Source organism: Lipophrys pholis (genome assembly GCF_963383615.2).
Source record: "Lipophrys pholis genome assembly, chromosome: 4".
Taxonomy (NCBI): domain Eukaryota; kingdom Metazoa; phylum Chordata; class Actinopteri; order Blenniiformes; family Blenniidae; genus Lipophrys; species Lipophrys pholis.
Window position 1 is genome coordinate 32,281,378 of NC_137637.1, and position 15,678 is coordinate 32,297,055.

At 45.7% G+C, this 15,678-nt stretch overlaps 2 protein-coding genes across 5 annotated transcripts in view; one reads left to right on the forward strand and one right to left on the reverse strand.

Moving 5' to 3' along the window:
• Positions 1-1,848, forward strand: part of tasora (transcription activation suppressor a) — a 28,551-nt gene extending 26,703 nt beyond the window's left edge. For 3 of the 4 annotated variants that reach the window (XR_013935298.1, XR_013935299.1, XM_080461952.1), the window contains one exon: positions 956-1,847. Coding sequence is in view for 2 of the 4 variants with exons in the window: in XM_080461952.1 (XP_080318078.1) it covers positions 956-1,412 (457 nt within the window). In the remaining 2 variants the exon portion in view is untranslated. Of the gene's footprint in view, positions 1-955 lie in introns of all 4 variants that reach the window. The other variant, XM_080461953.1, reaches the window with a different exon arrangement.
• Positions 1,849-4,653: 2,805 nt separating this feature from the next.
• On the reverse strand, positions 4,654-15,387 carry ccdc66 (coiled-coil domain containing 66). The gene is made up of 20 exons (XM_080461961.1): positions 15,203-15,387; positions 14,306-14,364; positions 13,734-13,756; positions 12,856-13,086; positions 12,314-12,768; positions 11,408-11,502; positions 10,793-10,842; positions 10,267-10,359; positions 9,563-9,697; positions 9,294-9,484; positions 8,574-8,658; positions 8,250-8,468; positions 7,838-7,895; positions 7,660-7,731; positions 7,310-7,529; positions 6,739-6,949; positions 6,594-6,646; positions 5,729-5,898; positions 5,521-5,636; positions 4,654-5,274 (listed from the first exon to the last, which is right to left on the reverse strand). The coding sequence occupies exons 1-20, from the start codon at positions 15,211-15,213 to the stop codon at positions 5,173-5,175; spliced, it is 2,649 nt and encodes an 882-aa protein (XP_080318087.1). The 5' UTR covers positions 15,214-15,387; the 3' UTR covers positions 4,654-5,172.
• Positions 15,388-15,678: the final 291 nt, after the last annotated feature.

A 15,678-nucleotide genomic window follows, 5' to 3' on the forward strand; every position in this document is an offset into this window, starting at 1 on the left:
CCTTGCCTTGCCTTGCCAGCAGAACTTTCAGAATCTAATATGTAAACTCCACAGCGTTACCCCTTTTTTTTACTCTACCGTTTCTCGCTGTTTTTCCAGCACCATGTGCACCATCCCATTTACCAACTAAAAAGAGCAACGAACATGGGCTCTGTGCTGCCGTGATGGAATTTAAAATGAATACCTGGGACCAATTAATTGATCATTAACACCTCACAAATCAAACAAGAACGTATTACTTGTTCAGCCTCCAATATTTTTCTCGCCTTCGATGATTTCCTTCCATTCCATTCTGCTTCCATTCACTCCGTTCTTCCTCCTTGCTACTGCTTGCTGCTCGTCTTGACATAGTTTCCGGTGTCGACATTGTGACATTTGCGTGGGATCCAATCAGAACGCCTGCAGATGTCGAACCCCGCCCCATTCCGCGGTCCACAGCCAGGACCCTCATTGTTTGTAGTGAATCATGGTGAAGTGGTCTTGCCTTTTATTCTGTCAGCAGAACGCTCGTTAGATTATTTTTCATGAAAATGTGAAGCTTTGTTTAAAAAAAAAAAAAAAAAAAAAAAAAATTCTATTTATTTCAGTCTTCTATTTTAACATACAAAATGAGAGGTATTAAAATACTTCAAGCCATCACATTCAAATCGGAATCTTTACCACTTTGTGGAGTCTCGGTGGCAGTATAGAGAGCAACGATGCAAGAAATGTTTCTAAATAAGTTTTAACAAGATTAATAATGAGGGAATAAATAGACTTTAAAAGGAAAAGAAGCTCCTGCAGTTAGTGAAGACCTGGAGCTGAACTGCAGATGATTGCTCACACGTCCCTCCAGGTAGGTTTGTCCTCCTACGACGCCGTCGCTGATCACACTTGTTGTTCAGAGGCTGTGGAGCACCGAGCAGGTGAGTCTTCATTCTGAGCTGCTGAACTTCCTCTTTCATTCTTCTCGTAGAAACTCGCAGTCCGATCAGAAGCAGCCAATCACAGCGGAGGGGGCTCCTCCGGCGAGCAGCCCAGCCGCCGTTGCCACGGTAACGGGTGATCTCACCATGGCAACGGATCCCCCGAACGCCGCAGCGCCCGGTCTGCTCCTGGCCCAGCAGCATCAGAGGGGCCTCCTGCCCCTTCCCCACGCGCCCCCCCGCCTCCCCGGCCACCACTTCCCCTCTGGACCCCTCGCCTCCCTCGCCGGGATACGAGGCCTGCTGGGGCCCACGGCGGGCTGGCCTGGGGCCGCGAACCCCGCAGGAGCCGTGATTTGGGGCCCCAGGCCTCAGCAGCTGAGGGTGGACTCCTGCGGGCCCCTGCTGTGGTACCCCCCTCTAGTGGGGGGGTACAGCAGCGCTGCAGGACAGGGTGAGAGCAGGTATCGAGGGGGGCAGCGAGGAGGGGGCTACAATGGAACGTAAGGAGGCGGACTAATGGATAAACCACAATAAGAGAAGCGTAACATACTGACAGCAACACAGGGGAGGGGGGGGGGGGTCGGGGTCTGCAGTTTGCAAGAGACAGTTTTCTGCACTTTCAATAAAAAAAAAAAAAGAAGAGACGTTTTCTTCATTGACAAGACTCCATCTGCTCAGACAGGAACCCCGACTCTGTCGAGCTTTCATACATCTTCCTAAACACTCGTTTGTATCCTGATTTCTTCTTTTGTTTTTTCCAGAAATTTTTGTTTCTCTACCCTGTTGTGCCGTCTGTGTTTAGGTTCTATGTATGTAGGAAGAGACTCTAAAAAAAACTAAAAAAAACAACAGTAATGGTTTTAACTTTAAAACATGTTTATTTTATAATTTTTTATACCTCAGAACTTTTCTTTTTATTAAAGATACCTGAAAACAGCCATTCTGACTCCAGTTCTTCTTCTTTCTGTGTGAGTTTATTCTTCCTTCTTTTTCTTTTTTTTTTTGAATGACTTCATTTCCAACAATGACATGAGTCTGGAGACTTTATTCATCAAACAAGTTTAAAAATGTCACTGCAGGTGTTTCATGGTCATTTTTCCAGTCACACTTGCATTATTCCACGCCTTATTCCAAAAGCTTAAAAACTAAATTCTCTGGTCTGACGAGGCACAAATTAAAAACTTTGGCGTGAAGACTCAGCGTCGTGTTTGGAGGAAACCGGCACCGCTTATCGCCAGACCAATACCTACCACCCCCCCCCCCCCCCCCCCCCCCCCCGTAAAGCATGGTGGTGGCACCATCATGCTGATTGGAAACTATTCAGGATTGAGAGAGAAGAATGCAGTAATGTTCAGAAACCTCCTGGATGATAACCTGCTGCAGCGCACTCTGGACCTCCGACCGGGGCGACGACCTGAAGCAGCCGAGAAATCAAAGGAGGCTTCAGGACGGTGTGAAGGTCCTCGAGTGGCCCGGCCAGAACCAGGCTTCCATCTGATTGAACTTCTCTGGCGAGATCTGAAAGTCATCTTGTCTAATTGGACTGAAATGCTGCAGGAGTTCTGGTTCTTGATTATTCCCCCTTTTGGTAGTTTTCAAATATCTAAATGTGTCAACGACTTGTACTTCTGGGAGCCATTCATGCTAAATCCCGCCTGCGGTGACAGGATAGGAATAAAAGTATAATATTTGAAAAGTCTGTTTACTCTGGACGTCTTCAACAACTTCTAATTCTTCCTCACAGCAGCGAGGAGTCCAGGAATCCCCTGAGGGAGCGCGGTATCGGGATGCAGAAAGTCGACGCCGAAGTAAACTGCTGATCACGTCTCACCTGCTGACCTGTAGATCAATTCCCAGAGATCAGAAAACACATTCGCTTGTTTGTGACAGGACGAGCGCAGGGTGGTCTATTTCGGGGGGATTCACAGAACGATGACACACGACGAGCTGAGGGAGCGCTTCGCTCAGTTCGGGGAGGTGGAGAGTGTTTCTCTGCACTTGAGAGACGGAGAGTAAGTCTGCATTTGTTTTGTTTTTTTCCAAGTCTTCACTCTGTGTTGACGCCATCGCTCGCATCTCGATGTTAAAATAACCTCCGTCGTCTTCAGTTCTCACAGGCAGGACTACGGCTTCGTGACCTTCTACAACATGGAGGATGCTTCTGCAGCCATCGATTACGGCGACAAGCTGCAGCGTCCCGACGGGCTGCCATTCGACATCGGCTTCGGTAGAAGAAGGCAGTTCTGTCATTATCCGCACTATTTGGATTTAGGTGAGACTTCCTCCCTGCTTCCCTGCAGAGTCACACCGGCAGCTTTTGAAGCTCATTTCTCCGACTGAGGCCCTGTTTACACGCCGATGCTTCAAGTCGTTTTTGCGTTTTCGTTTCATGCCGTTTTCATGTTGGGCCACTAGTGGGTGCTGTTTGTTTTTTGTAATGAAACCACACACACACACACACATGCACAGTGAGCAATAGGCTATAAACATTAACAATGGCGAGTACACGCACGTTTGAATGGACTGCGTTTCCTACGTCCACATGGAGACGTTCTCAAAACTGGGTTTTCGGCGACTTCGAGCGCTGTTGTTTTGTAAACAGACGCACAAAACACAAAACCAGGCCCTCTGAGTGTAAAACTGCATCGTGCAAACACATAATCAGATCAGAAGAGTTGGACTGACGCTGCTGGTCAACGTACAGCTGGTTGATGAAGGAGGCAATGCACCTTTTATACATATTAGAAGTTTTGAAAGCCTCAACAGACATAAAATTTGCAGAAGTGATTTATTAAACCGTGTCTTTGGGAAAACTAACATAATCTGAGTTGATCTTTATTATTGCGGGGCTTCGATGTTCATGTGAACTTGACAATCCTTTTATTACCAGCTGTCTTGTCACTTGCTGCACCACCGATGAACATGGCGGCTGTTCATAAACAATCCGCTACTGTCGCTCCTTTCCACAGACGCCAGCAAAGATGAAGAGCCGTCACAGAACGGCTTCGGTGACCCGGACTTCGATTCATTGCTCAAACAGGCCCAGAGCAGACTGAAGAGGCAGCAGAGAAAAAGATGTGCCAAAGAGGCAAACAATGAGCTGGTGGGGGTCGAAGGTCTTGGACTGGATCTTTGGACGGGATGTACCACTGAGAGTTGGAAATAGGAAACCGTATTTCTTCCATTCTAGAGCTCTGACAGTTGTATCCATGGAAATAAAGGCTGTATGTTGCTTTTAATTTAGTGGTCTCCATCTGACTAATACACCACAGTTATTGGACAGACTTTACTTTGGATCGTTGACAAAAGTTAATCTGAAGGTTTTCTGATTACAAACTAACAAATTTAACTTTTTTTGACTTTCTGCAGCTCAATACTGGTCCGGTGATGCTCACGAGGGTCTGGTGCCACAGTGGTGGTGCAACACTGCACACAGAAGGTTGAGAATAATCCCAGAGAAGTTGGAACGCCTGCAGGAATTAGTAACTTTCCAGGCTTGATCAACTGTTGCTGCAGAACAGCTTGAAGTTAACTCATATTTTTCAGTTTTAAGTACCATTACCTTTTTTTAACCTCTGTGTACCTTTGTGTCACTTTACGCTCTTTAGGCTTGAACTACTTGAATTGCAATAAAAAAAATAAGGGGAAGAATCTAAAAGGTTTGACTGGTAGCGTATATAGAGAACATGAGGTGGATTGTGACGAAGTTTGACAAATATGAACAAAGAAAAAAGTCGTTCTGAGAAACTTTCCAAAACATTTTTATTACAGTTGCAATAAATTAATTGAAATGGGGGGTAGGGGGGGGACATTCACTTTTATTCATGTTGCTTCTGTTAAAAGTTGACGTTCAGTGTGGAGGAACCCTGGTTCGATTCCCTGTTGTAACAGGATGGATATCTAGTGTTTAAACAAGCCTGTAATTATTTACTGTGGTGAACTTTAGAAAAGAGAACACTTCTCCTTTCACGTCTGTAAACTGTTTGACTACCTGCGTGGCGTCTGAGATAAAAGTGCATTAAAAAAAGAAAACCGTTCCGTTTGAGCACACCGATCAGCTTATTCTGACTCGTCAATCAGTTTCTTAATCTGGAAAAAGATGAGAGTAGATGAGAGCTCTTTCTCGCCACTAGAGGCAGTGTGGTCGTCTTAACGATGTGATGAAAGCCTCGTGATTGTTGATTCACTTCCTGTCCCGGCTTTCTCCAACACATTTTGGCACGCCGATCATTTCCTGTTGACTAAAAACTCTGATGACGGGAGGTCACATGTAGTGCGTCGTCGGGGGCAACCAGTGCTCATTGTCATGGTGCCTCAGCAGAGGATTGAGATCCGTCTCCAGCTCCCTTTGTTTCTGTAGGAGACCCTGAACACACACACACACACACTTCAGAAAAAGGTTTTCTGGTTGTTCTGGATCAACCGAGACCCGTTCACACAACATTCTTCATACAAATGTATTGTTTTTGAGTTTTCATTTAAGAAACGTTTCACATTTGCACTGCAACATTTTGAAAATAATGCACACTGAAAGAGATGTAGTTAGCATGTCAGGCCACTAGTGGGTGCCGCTTCTTTTTGTAATGAAACCTCAGTGCGGCTGGTTGTTTACCTGTCTCAGCTGTGCGAGGCCTCTCAGGATCTCCTGCTGCCGCGGGGTGTATGGGGCGTTTCGGAGCAGCTCGGGGTGCAGCAGGGGGTCCGGATGTGAGCGAGCAGGAGGAGAACCTGGACCAGGGGGAAAGAACATTTTCATAGCGAACAGAACCTGCAAGTTCTGAACAGTAAAGTGTGTGTGTGTGTGTGTGTGTGTGTCTGACCTGAGTGTGTAAGCGGTGGGGGGGTGTCCGCCGGCTCCAGGGGGTCCAGGTTGAAGACTTCATCGGTCCGGACGTATGGGAGAAACTCCAGGACAGGAGGAGGAGCAGAGGAGGAGGCCTGCTGACTGAGAACCTTGTGTCTGACTGCAGAGGTGGGAGGAGAGCGCCCCCTGAAGGACGAGACAATCAAGGAGGTAAAAATGTTGTGCGGAGCTGCATTCGGTTATAAGGAACAATGAAGGAGGTCACAGCTCCTCTGGAGCTGAATAGATGAGAAAAGAGGATCATGGGAGCCGTGCAGCAACCAGTCACAAACAACCTCATGGGAAATACTGAGGCCCTTTTTTCACGGCAACGATTTCAAGTGAAAACACGAAACGTTTGTTTTGGGGTGTCCGTTTACACAACAATGGTAGTCTGCTTTCACTCCATGTAAACGGGTAGAAGACGGAGGAAACACTGCGACTGCGCAACAACACCTGTGGTAAATAGTCCTTCTGCACATGCTCAGTAGATGGACAATAACAACAATGTTTGCCTCCAGAGTGTCATGACTCCCAGCCCATGTTCTCCTGGGACCTGGTAGTTTTATTTTGACAGTCAACATAAAAACATTACAACTTGGTGGTCTGTCTATTATACGAATGTCCATAAGGGTACTCCCATTGTAAATGTTTATAGTGTATTGTTCTGTCATGTGTGGTTTCAATACCAAAAAAAGCAACAGCGCCCACTAGTGGCCCAACATGAAAACTACAGTTTTCAGCATTTCTGCCATTCTGCCCCAGTGGCTGCACAAAGCTGGAATTAATGTTGTGTTGCATGTGTTGTGTGGAAATAAAAGTCTGATGTCAGAGCGGCTCACCTTTCACACTGAGCGGCTGCAGACTGGTTTTGTCGTCTGAAATCAGTTTCATTCTGAAACAACAAGATTCAAACGGCTGAAAGGACAGAAACAAACTCCCCCCGTCGGGGAAAGTAACGGGGAGACATGGAGACACTCCTGGTACCTTCCTTGGTGGGCCGGGTCTGGACTCTGGTGGGTTGGAGCAGAGCCGGAGCTCCTGGTGCTGAGGAGGAGGAGGGGGGCCGGTCCTGGACGGGCAGGTCCTCTCCTGCAGCGCGAGCAGGTCGGCCTGCCTCTTCAGCCGGCTCTCCTGTCGGTTCTTCTGCAGGGTGACCGGGTAACGCTCCGAGGCGGGAACGAAGCGCCGGCTGGGCCTGAAAAACACAGCGCAGGACATCAGACGTCCTGTAGGTTGGAATGAATACATCTCTGTCCAATGGACTGATGACGTGTCCATGTTTAACCTCCCTTCACTCATGTCGTCTCATCAGAAGAAAACTTGTGCGGCATAAGACTGTAAAGAAGCAGCAACTCTTGTCTGATGAAATGTTTGAGTGTTTCCTTGATACTTTCTTTTTTTTGACCCGAACAAAAATACTAGATATTCTGGCGGGCTTAAGAGAGAAAAAAAAAAAAAAACAGGTCACCCGTTATGAACCACAATGGTCCTCATGAGATGCTCTGTAATCTGGACATTAGAGGGATGAAGATGAAGATGAAGATGCTGGTTCTACCTCTGTGTGTTCCACTCCGGCCTCCTCTTGTCCCTCCTGCTCCGGTCAGCCCGGGCGAACGGCTGGTACATATCTCCTCCTGCTGCCACGCACACGTTCTCCTTCCCCGCTCTCGCTGCTCGGCTGCGGCTGTTCGGAGGAGGACAAGAAGGAGGCGCAGGAGAAGGAGCAGGCGGCGGCTCGTGATGAACGTCTGGAGTCGAAACTGTGTGTGTTGCTTCTGAGGACACGCAGAGCGAGAGAGGAGACACAGTGACGCACAGAAATACATGAAAATATGTTCTTGTTATCCATGTTTTAATAGATATTTTATAAATGGCGAGGATCTCAGCAGGAGTTTTTGCCGTTACCCGTCTGTACTGCAGCGTCTCTGTGTGATGATGAACCGCTGCTTTCCTCCAAAGCATCGCTCCGTTTGTTACCTGATCAACACAAGAAGTGGATTTGTGATAAATGCGAATGACTTGTACGTGTATCAGTGCCACTGTAATACTCATTTTAAAGGAGTACTGCAGTAGCTGGACTCACCGTCTGGCTCCCGTGTCTCCTGCAGTCTCTGGTCTTTGTGGTTTCTCTCCGGCTGATCCTGATGAAACAAGTTTGTCATAAGAAAGCAGAAGAAAAGTGCAGCAGTGAAAAAAAAACCCTGTGGTAACTATACCAGGACTGTCAAACTCTTAGTTACCATATTTTCTGGACTATAAGTCACATGGGAGTCGAATCCGTCCAAAAAAAGAAAGAAAAGTAAAAAGAATGATGGAAAGATAAAAAGATGTAAAAGTTCTGTGGTGACACCTAGTGGTCCCCGGTGGTATGTCCTGCAGATTTTGACGTATAAGTTACACGAATGGCCAAACAACTAAAAACTGTGACTTGTACTCCAGAGAAGACGGTACTGCTTTCATATAAGTAATCATCTTGCTGAAAGTAGTGTGATTACTTGGTTCAGTGTTTTTCCCGGCAGTGTTGAAGAGGATGAAGCGCGTGGCAACTCTCCGACCTTCTGCTTGTTCTTCTGCGCCTCCAGCACGAACTGTTTCTGCAGCAGCTCCCTCTCCAGCACCACCCTGTGGTCCTCCTCCTCCTCCTCCCGCCTCCTCCTCGCCTCCTCTCGCTCCCGCTGCTGCCGCCGCTCCTCGATCTGCGCCTCGATGGCTCGCTGGGAGACAAAGTCCAGCAGGTTTGTTTGGGGTTTTTCTCTCTCTCTCCAAAGAGCGGAGAGACTGGCGGTGTTTCTCCTTCGGCGCTCTGCACCTCCTCTCACCTGCTGCTCCAGCTGCTTGAGCCTCCTCCTCTCCCGCTCCTCCATCTGGGCCGGGTCCAGCAGGGAGGTCATCGTCCGCAGGTAGCTGCAGAGGAGAACCACCAGCTCACTGATCACCACTGAGGTTAGGACCGTTGTCTTTGGTCAAGCTTTCATTTTATACTGCTTCGTGATCAGTTTAATTCACATGAGTGGTGACGGGCAGTTCAACCTGTGGTTCAGTGTTTTGCTCAAGGACACTTGGACAGAGCCCTGTGTGTGACTGAACCACCAACCTTTGGATTGGAAGAGGAACTTTTCTACAAACTGAGCTCCTGACGACCTCATGCCACTAAACCTCACACACACGGGTCGGTAGAGTGGTCGTCTCTCAGTCGGAAAGTTGCAGGTTTCATTCCCCATCTCCCCCTGTCCACATGTGACTGAGCACCGTGCCTGCCAGCTGCCTCCACTGACGAGTGAATTTTATTTGTAATGCTTGTGTGGTGGAAAACCGCTCTACAAGTGAAATCAGTTCACCATACACAGATTTTACTTTAATAAAACTAGAAATTATTTCAACAAAACACACATTATTTACTGAATTTGGTTTTAGGTGTGGAGGAGGAGGCGAATATAATAATAATGTGATCAACATGATCAAATCTGGGATGTTTGTGGCTCGTGTTCTCTAGTAATATCAGATATCTGAGCAGGATGTTCTGAGCGCTCCGTCATCACCTGGTTCTGGAGGTGTGCCCCCCCGCCGTGTCCACGCTCGTCCCCCCGACGCTCGTCCCCCCGACGCTCTCCGCCTCCCAGACCAGCGACAGGCTGGAGGACGGCTCCCACTCCCCTCGCTCCGGCTGGACGGGGGGCCGCTGCTGCTGCATGGAGTCGAAGTGGATGGCCCAGAGCTCCAGGTCCTCCGTCTGCGGAAACATCAGCAGGTTAACCACAGTGGGGGGTTGGACCCCTGAGCGCACCGCCCCTCCCGGCCTGGGCCGCACCTGGTTCTGCTGCAGCTTCTCCTGCCTCCTGCGTTCAGTGGCCTCCACCCTCTGACGGTCCAGCTCCTCCAGCCAGCGCCTCCTCTGCTCCTCTCTGCGCTCCACGCTCAGCACCTCCTCCATCGGAGTGACCTCCTGCAGACACGGTACAGCTCACACCAACACTGCAGCAGCTTTGAGTGCGGAGGGAACCTGGTTTGAGTCCCAGCTGCTCCACACTCAAAATATTAAAGCTTTTTACCTGAATGTTCCTACATGAAAACACATGTTGTTATATTTTACTATATTTTTAAGTATTTGGTGAATCCACACAGTAGTGTAGTGGTTTACACTCTCGCCACGTAGCGAGGATATTATAAAGAAGACTGGGAGTGATTTCAGTGAATCCTCCTCCTCTTCTTCTGACCAGGAAAATTCTTTTAATAACAAACATTTTTCCAAAGTCACTTTTTAAACGAATTCTTTCCAGCTGGGAGATCAAATCAGGAAAAGATGATTATATGGTTGAGAGCAGCTTCTTGTGAATCCTTCAGCTGTGATTTTTCATTTATGATCCACGTAATTACAACTACTGCGACTTAAGTTTTTATCAAACACAAGTGGAGGCCCATCCACACTGAGAGGGGGAAGTTTTTATATTGGATAATCATTTTGTCCAGCGGAGCTGGGAAATGCTGCTCAGTGTGTCGGAGGTTGATTTTTACCCCGAGTTTGAGGCAGGATCTGACGGCTGCCAGCGGCTCTCGGTGACCCAGCGAGCTCTGAACCGAACCCAGACTGGCTGCGTCCTCCTCAGCCTGAAACAAACACAAAAACCAAGAAGACGCTGCCGCCTGAGTCTACAGTCCCAATCCGTCCACTAGGGGGGCGCCAGATAGCTTCAGTAAGACAGAATGCAATTCAGCGCTTTACTAAGAGTTCGAGGAATTACATTAAAACAAGGGGGTTAGGAATCGTAATGTTACGCTATTAAGATTATGAAAAACTACTCGTTGGTATAGAAATCCTTTAATTCAGATGTAATGTGCCGATATTGTTATCGTCTCATTCTGGCTTGATTTGATGTCCTGAGTGACATGGAGTCAAGATGAGCTCCGACCTTTAACCTTTTCTCTTTAGGGCCAAAAACAATGACCTCTGAAGGGTCTGATCTGAAGTATGTTTCCAGCAGGAGAAGCTTTTTATTTCCTACAAACAAACCTAACTCTTTGTAGAGGCTCGGTGTCATACCTGCAGTCTGTTCGAGGCTGACCGCTGCTGCTTCTGGGCCACCTGCTCATCTGCACACAGAAAAGAACAAAATCATTATTTCTTCTGTCATGAACATTTTTTTTAATAAACAGTCCACTTCCACATCAAATGTAAACAAAGTAAGGTGATCAGTATTAGCCCTTTACTCATGGATTCACCTCAAAACTTAAAAAAAAAAAAGAGACCTGGAGGGTTAATTCTCCTTTCTTGATTAGAAATCCGGAGAACTGATTAATACCAGAGAAAAGTGCTCAAGACTGGTGGAAATGATCCGAGTCAGTGATCTAGAATCTGATCGTGTGTTTTCCTGTGAACTGCTACGACAGTACGGTTTGGAAAACTAGAGTCACTTCTGGAAGTCTTTACTAATCAGAGATCGTGTCACTGACACTTTTTTTTCTTAGCATGCTTATTTCTTATTTCTAAATTTTATATGTTTGTTTAAAAGTCCGTGGAGATGTAGTGTGTACTGCGGTCTTATTTGAGGTGAATTTCGAGAACTGATCGCAGTTCTTTGTGGGTTTGTCATGTGACTGATAAGAATATACGTGTGTGTGTGTGTGTGTGTGTGTGTGTGTGTGTGTGTACACATGCCAAGGTCTTTTCTCCACTGAGCTTTCTTGGCGTCGATGGCCGCCCGGCTGTCAGACACTCGCTCTCCCATCCAACTGAAAACGCATCCCGTCGACCTTGAAAAACACCAACATTTGCATTTAAATCCCTTTTTACAACTCAGTCCAACACGGTTTTCTTTTTCTTTTATGAACCTCCACACAAACTGTAAAGAAATGTGTTTGTTAGGAAATTCCTTCGCTGGAACATTGTAAATCCTGTTATTTCTCTCTGAAATGATGCCGCATTTGTGATTAATGTGCATTTGTGGAGTTGGACGAGTGGCGTACTGGCACTTTAACAATGCTCATCCCACAAATGAACAGGATTTCTAATACTATAAGCTTTGTTGCAGCAGAGAAATAATCTACCAAACATACATTTCCTTACTTTGGGTGTGCAGTTTATTTAAATGTCAGAAGTTGACCTTTAAAAAAAAAAGCTGAACAACTAAAAAAGATGTTTCCATATAAATGATTCAAAACACTTTAAAATATCACAAAAATTTGAAAAAGAAATATGGCGAAACAAGTTTTATGAATAATAAACTAATATTCACACAAAAATTTCTATTTATTTAATTTCCAGCCACTGGAACTGTGTGGGTCTTTTCTGAAGAGGGAGAGCAGAACTTTAAAGCTTCAGACGTGATGAATCTGAGCTCAGCTGAACTTTTCTGTCTCTTTGTTAATATGAAAAGAAACCAGATTTTTTTTTTTTTTTTTTTTTTTTTTTTAAAGGCTTTTGGCCACATAAAACTCCTGCAGAGACACAAAAACAGCAAGACAACTTTCCAACTGGAGCTTCAGAGTCTGACACCCTTGTGATGATGATAATTCAGCATTTATTCATGAAATTAAAACCATTGAACTACAATCTGCTCCTCACCTCTTGTCCTTCTCTTGTGAGCCGTTAGTTGAAGTGGCCTCTGCTGCTTGGTGCTTCTCCTCCTCTCCTCCTCCTCCTCCTCCTCCTCCTCCTCCTCCTCCACACTGAGAACCACTCTGACCTCCCAACAGAGACAAACATGTAGTCTGAGTCCTCCTGCCTGATCCTTCGCTCTCTCCTCCCCCCTGCAGGCCAGCCTCCTCCGCTGGCTGGTGGATGTTGGGGGTCTGGTGGGTGTTGGGGGTCTGGTGGGTGTTGGGGGTCTGGACGCCGTTGAGGATCTGCTGCAGCTGCTCATTGGTCAGCCGCACGACGCCATCTTTCAGCTCTGGCGCTCCATTCGCCGGCGCCTCCTTAAGTCCCGCCTTCCCACCACCTTGGGGTAGTGCTGGTTTCCCATTGGCTCTCAGAGGTCTGAGGGTTGAGGAGCTCTGCTTGTGTTTGTCCGTCTTCAGCTTGGAAACACACAAAACTCCTGAAATGACTTTCAGTTTCTGGGATTTTCTGGAGTTTCTCAGCAACTGGACTGAACGTAAGGTTACCTTCGCCACGGCTTTGCTGCTGCTGCTTTTGTGGAGCTCGTGAGTCTTTATGGTCGCGGCGCTGCTCCTACCCTCAGTGCTGATGGTGTTGGTGGTGAAGGAGGCAGCTGCTCCTCTTCCTCCTCCTCCTCCTCCTGCAGCCTTACTCCTGCCCTCTCTGTGACTTCCTCCATCCTCACAGGACGGCTGCCTGGAGCCCAGGATGTGGGCGGCTCGGGGCCTGAAGGACACCTGCAGGGAAAATGAGCGAAAACAGACAATTTCAGGTTGATGTTCAACATTTACACCCAAATGATGACGGTTCAATTTCTCTTCAACAACAAGACCCAAGAAATCTTCCCTTGTATGTTACAGTGAGAAATAAGATTACCAATCAGTCAATTGTGCTGAGGATGGTTGCCATGGCGATGGCAGGCCAGTGTTGTCAGATTGGGTGAGTTAGTTGTGTAATTTCCGTCTTGGTAGAGCATCTGTTTCTGAGCCCTTTTTTCTTTAGTTACTCAAAGCAGGTGTGGTTTTGCTGTTTTTAAAAAATATATAATTTCCCGATTCTGACAAGTTTTCTGGGAGGTTGTGATCTGAGCTGGATCCCGTTTGAGCTGGAAACTCTCAGAAATTTATTTTTTGTTGTTTTGTTTGAATTAATGCCATGAGGTGACAAACGGAGAAACGTCCACGCTGTCAAACGATCAATAAACCTGTGGGGAAGTTCTCAAGTGCTTCTCGGGGTTTCTGCAGTAGCGCGCTCATCACATGGGAATGAAAACTTAACAGAGGGACACCAGGTGAGTTTAGCCTCTCTGCATTATTGATGACACTGCAACATGCCCTTCTATGTATAGAAGCCTAACGATCGGGATGGACGGGGAGACTCCTACCTTTGCTGGATTCTTCTTGCCACCTGCAGGGTGAAAAAGATAAAGTCACACAGCGAAACTGTGCCTTCGTAAAGCATGAAGTAAATGTACTTTTTGCTGATGAATGTGTGTACCGGCTGAAATAATCTGCATGAAGATGGAAACTTCACAACATTTTTATACAAATTTCAGTTACATTTATAATCAGCTCCTCCTGAATTTCTTACTTGAGGTGTAAAACATCACTTAAAGTACAATGAAACATCCTCAAATTGAAGCCTTTTGTTCTAAAAAACAGTGCTCTTTCTCTTAATTTACACTGCCTGTGTTCCATTTTCTTTTTCAACATCACATGTGCTTCTTCGGTTTCATTTTTACTTGATCTGACTTCAAGCCTTTTTCAGTTAATCACATACTTTTTTGGTGAATGAATGCACGTTTATTTCATATTTGAAATTCTAATTTAGAATTTCCACAGCATAACAAGTGAGTGTGTATAAACATAATTTATAGCATTTTGTCTCAAGTTAATGTTCAGTTTCAGCAGAGAGTTCACAGGGAATAGAAATAAGAGAAAAGCTGAGGAGTCTCACCATGACTGATAAACGTAACCTTTGGTTTTCCATTTTCCAGCTCAAACAGGAGGCCGTTTCTGTTCACAAACACAATTATTAAAAGAGCATGAGAAAAGAAATACAAACATTTCACTGCACACTAAGCGTTAACTATATTCTGAGCTATAAGAAGAATCCTAACACATTCTCACTGGAAAAATCAAGAAGCAAAAAAAAAGATGTTTTCAAATAAAAAGTTAACTAAGATTGATTTAGCAGTCAGTCGATATCGATATTCAAATTAAGAAAAATCAGGCCCACAGTCCAACCTGTATTTCCTGACAATAAGGAATGGTAAGCAGACAGTTCCAGAAAATGTATTGGTTGACTTCCTTCCCCCCACAGATTCGGCTTTATTTTCCTTCTTACTTCAAGGGGCTCATCCACTCACTCTTGGAAAAGGTTAATAGATTTTGTCAAAAATAGATAGTAAACTCCTCAGAATCTGGATGCAGTTTTTAACAATACAACATGTTTTTCAAGGAGAACGATCCTTAAGGCTTAACATTTACTATTAGATCATTAAGCATCCAAGTGAGAAAGATTGACATTTCACTTATTGCTTGTTGTTGTTATTTTTAAAGCAGTGAGGCTTTGGTTAAGAGGGTTTGTAGCTCAAATCACAGTTACACCCGCAAGTCATTGTTTGTGTCGCCTTTGGGTGACGAGCGCAATTAATGGTCCTGAATTAGCGCAATTATTGGCTGATCGCGCAAATCGCCCTGAAGCGCTTTACACACACACACACACACATATATATATATATATATATATATATATATATATATATATAAGTTTGGACAGGAAATGATGATAAATATGTTCAAGGATGAGCCTCTTGTTAGCCCTTAGCCCAGCTAGCCGCGCTGCACTCACCCGAGGTTCATACCGACGAAGGACGGACACCGACACGGCGGCAGCTGCACCGACAGCTTTATAGAAACACAAACGGACTGTTAGCACATGACCGATCCCGTTATCTCCATGACTTAATCCAGCTCACACACTGACACACGCACACACACACTTCCTCATTGTCACTGTGTACGTTCGTTGCTGGCAACGACCAAGAAAAGCTTCAACGATTGGCTGATCTTTAAACGAGTGAAAATTCTAGGCCAATCAAAAAGCTTTATTTAGACATGACGCTTGAAATGTTGCGTTCAAAGAACCTGGGATTTATAGACTTCTATTTGAATGGAATACAATACAATAGAAATGCTTTATTATTCCCAGAGGTAAAGTCTCTCTCTCTCTCTCTCTCTCTCTCTCTCTCTCTCTCTCTCTCTCTCTCTCTATATATATATATATATATATATATATATATATATATATATTCTCATTTGCCTGCA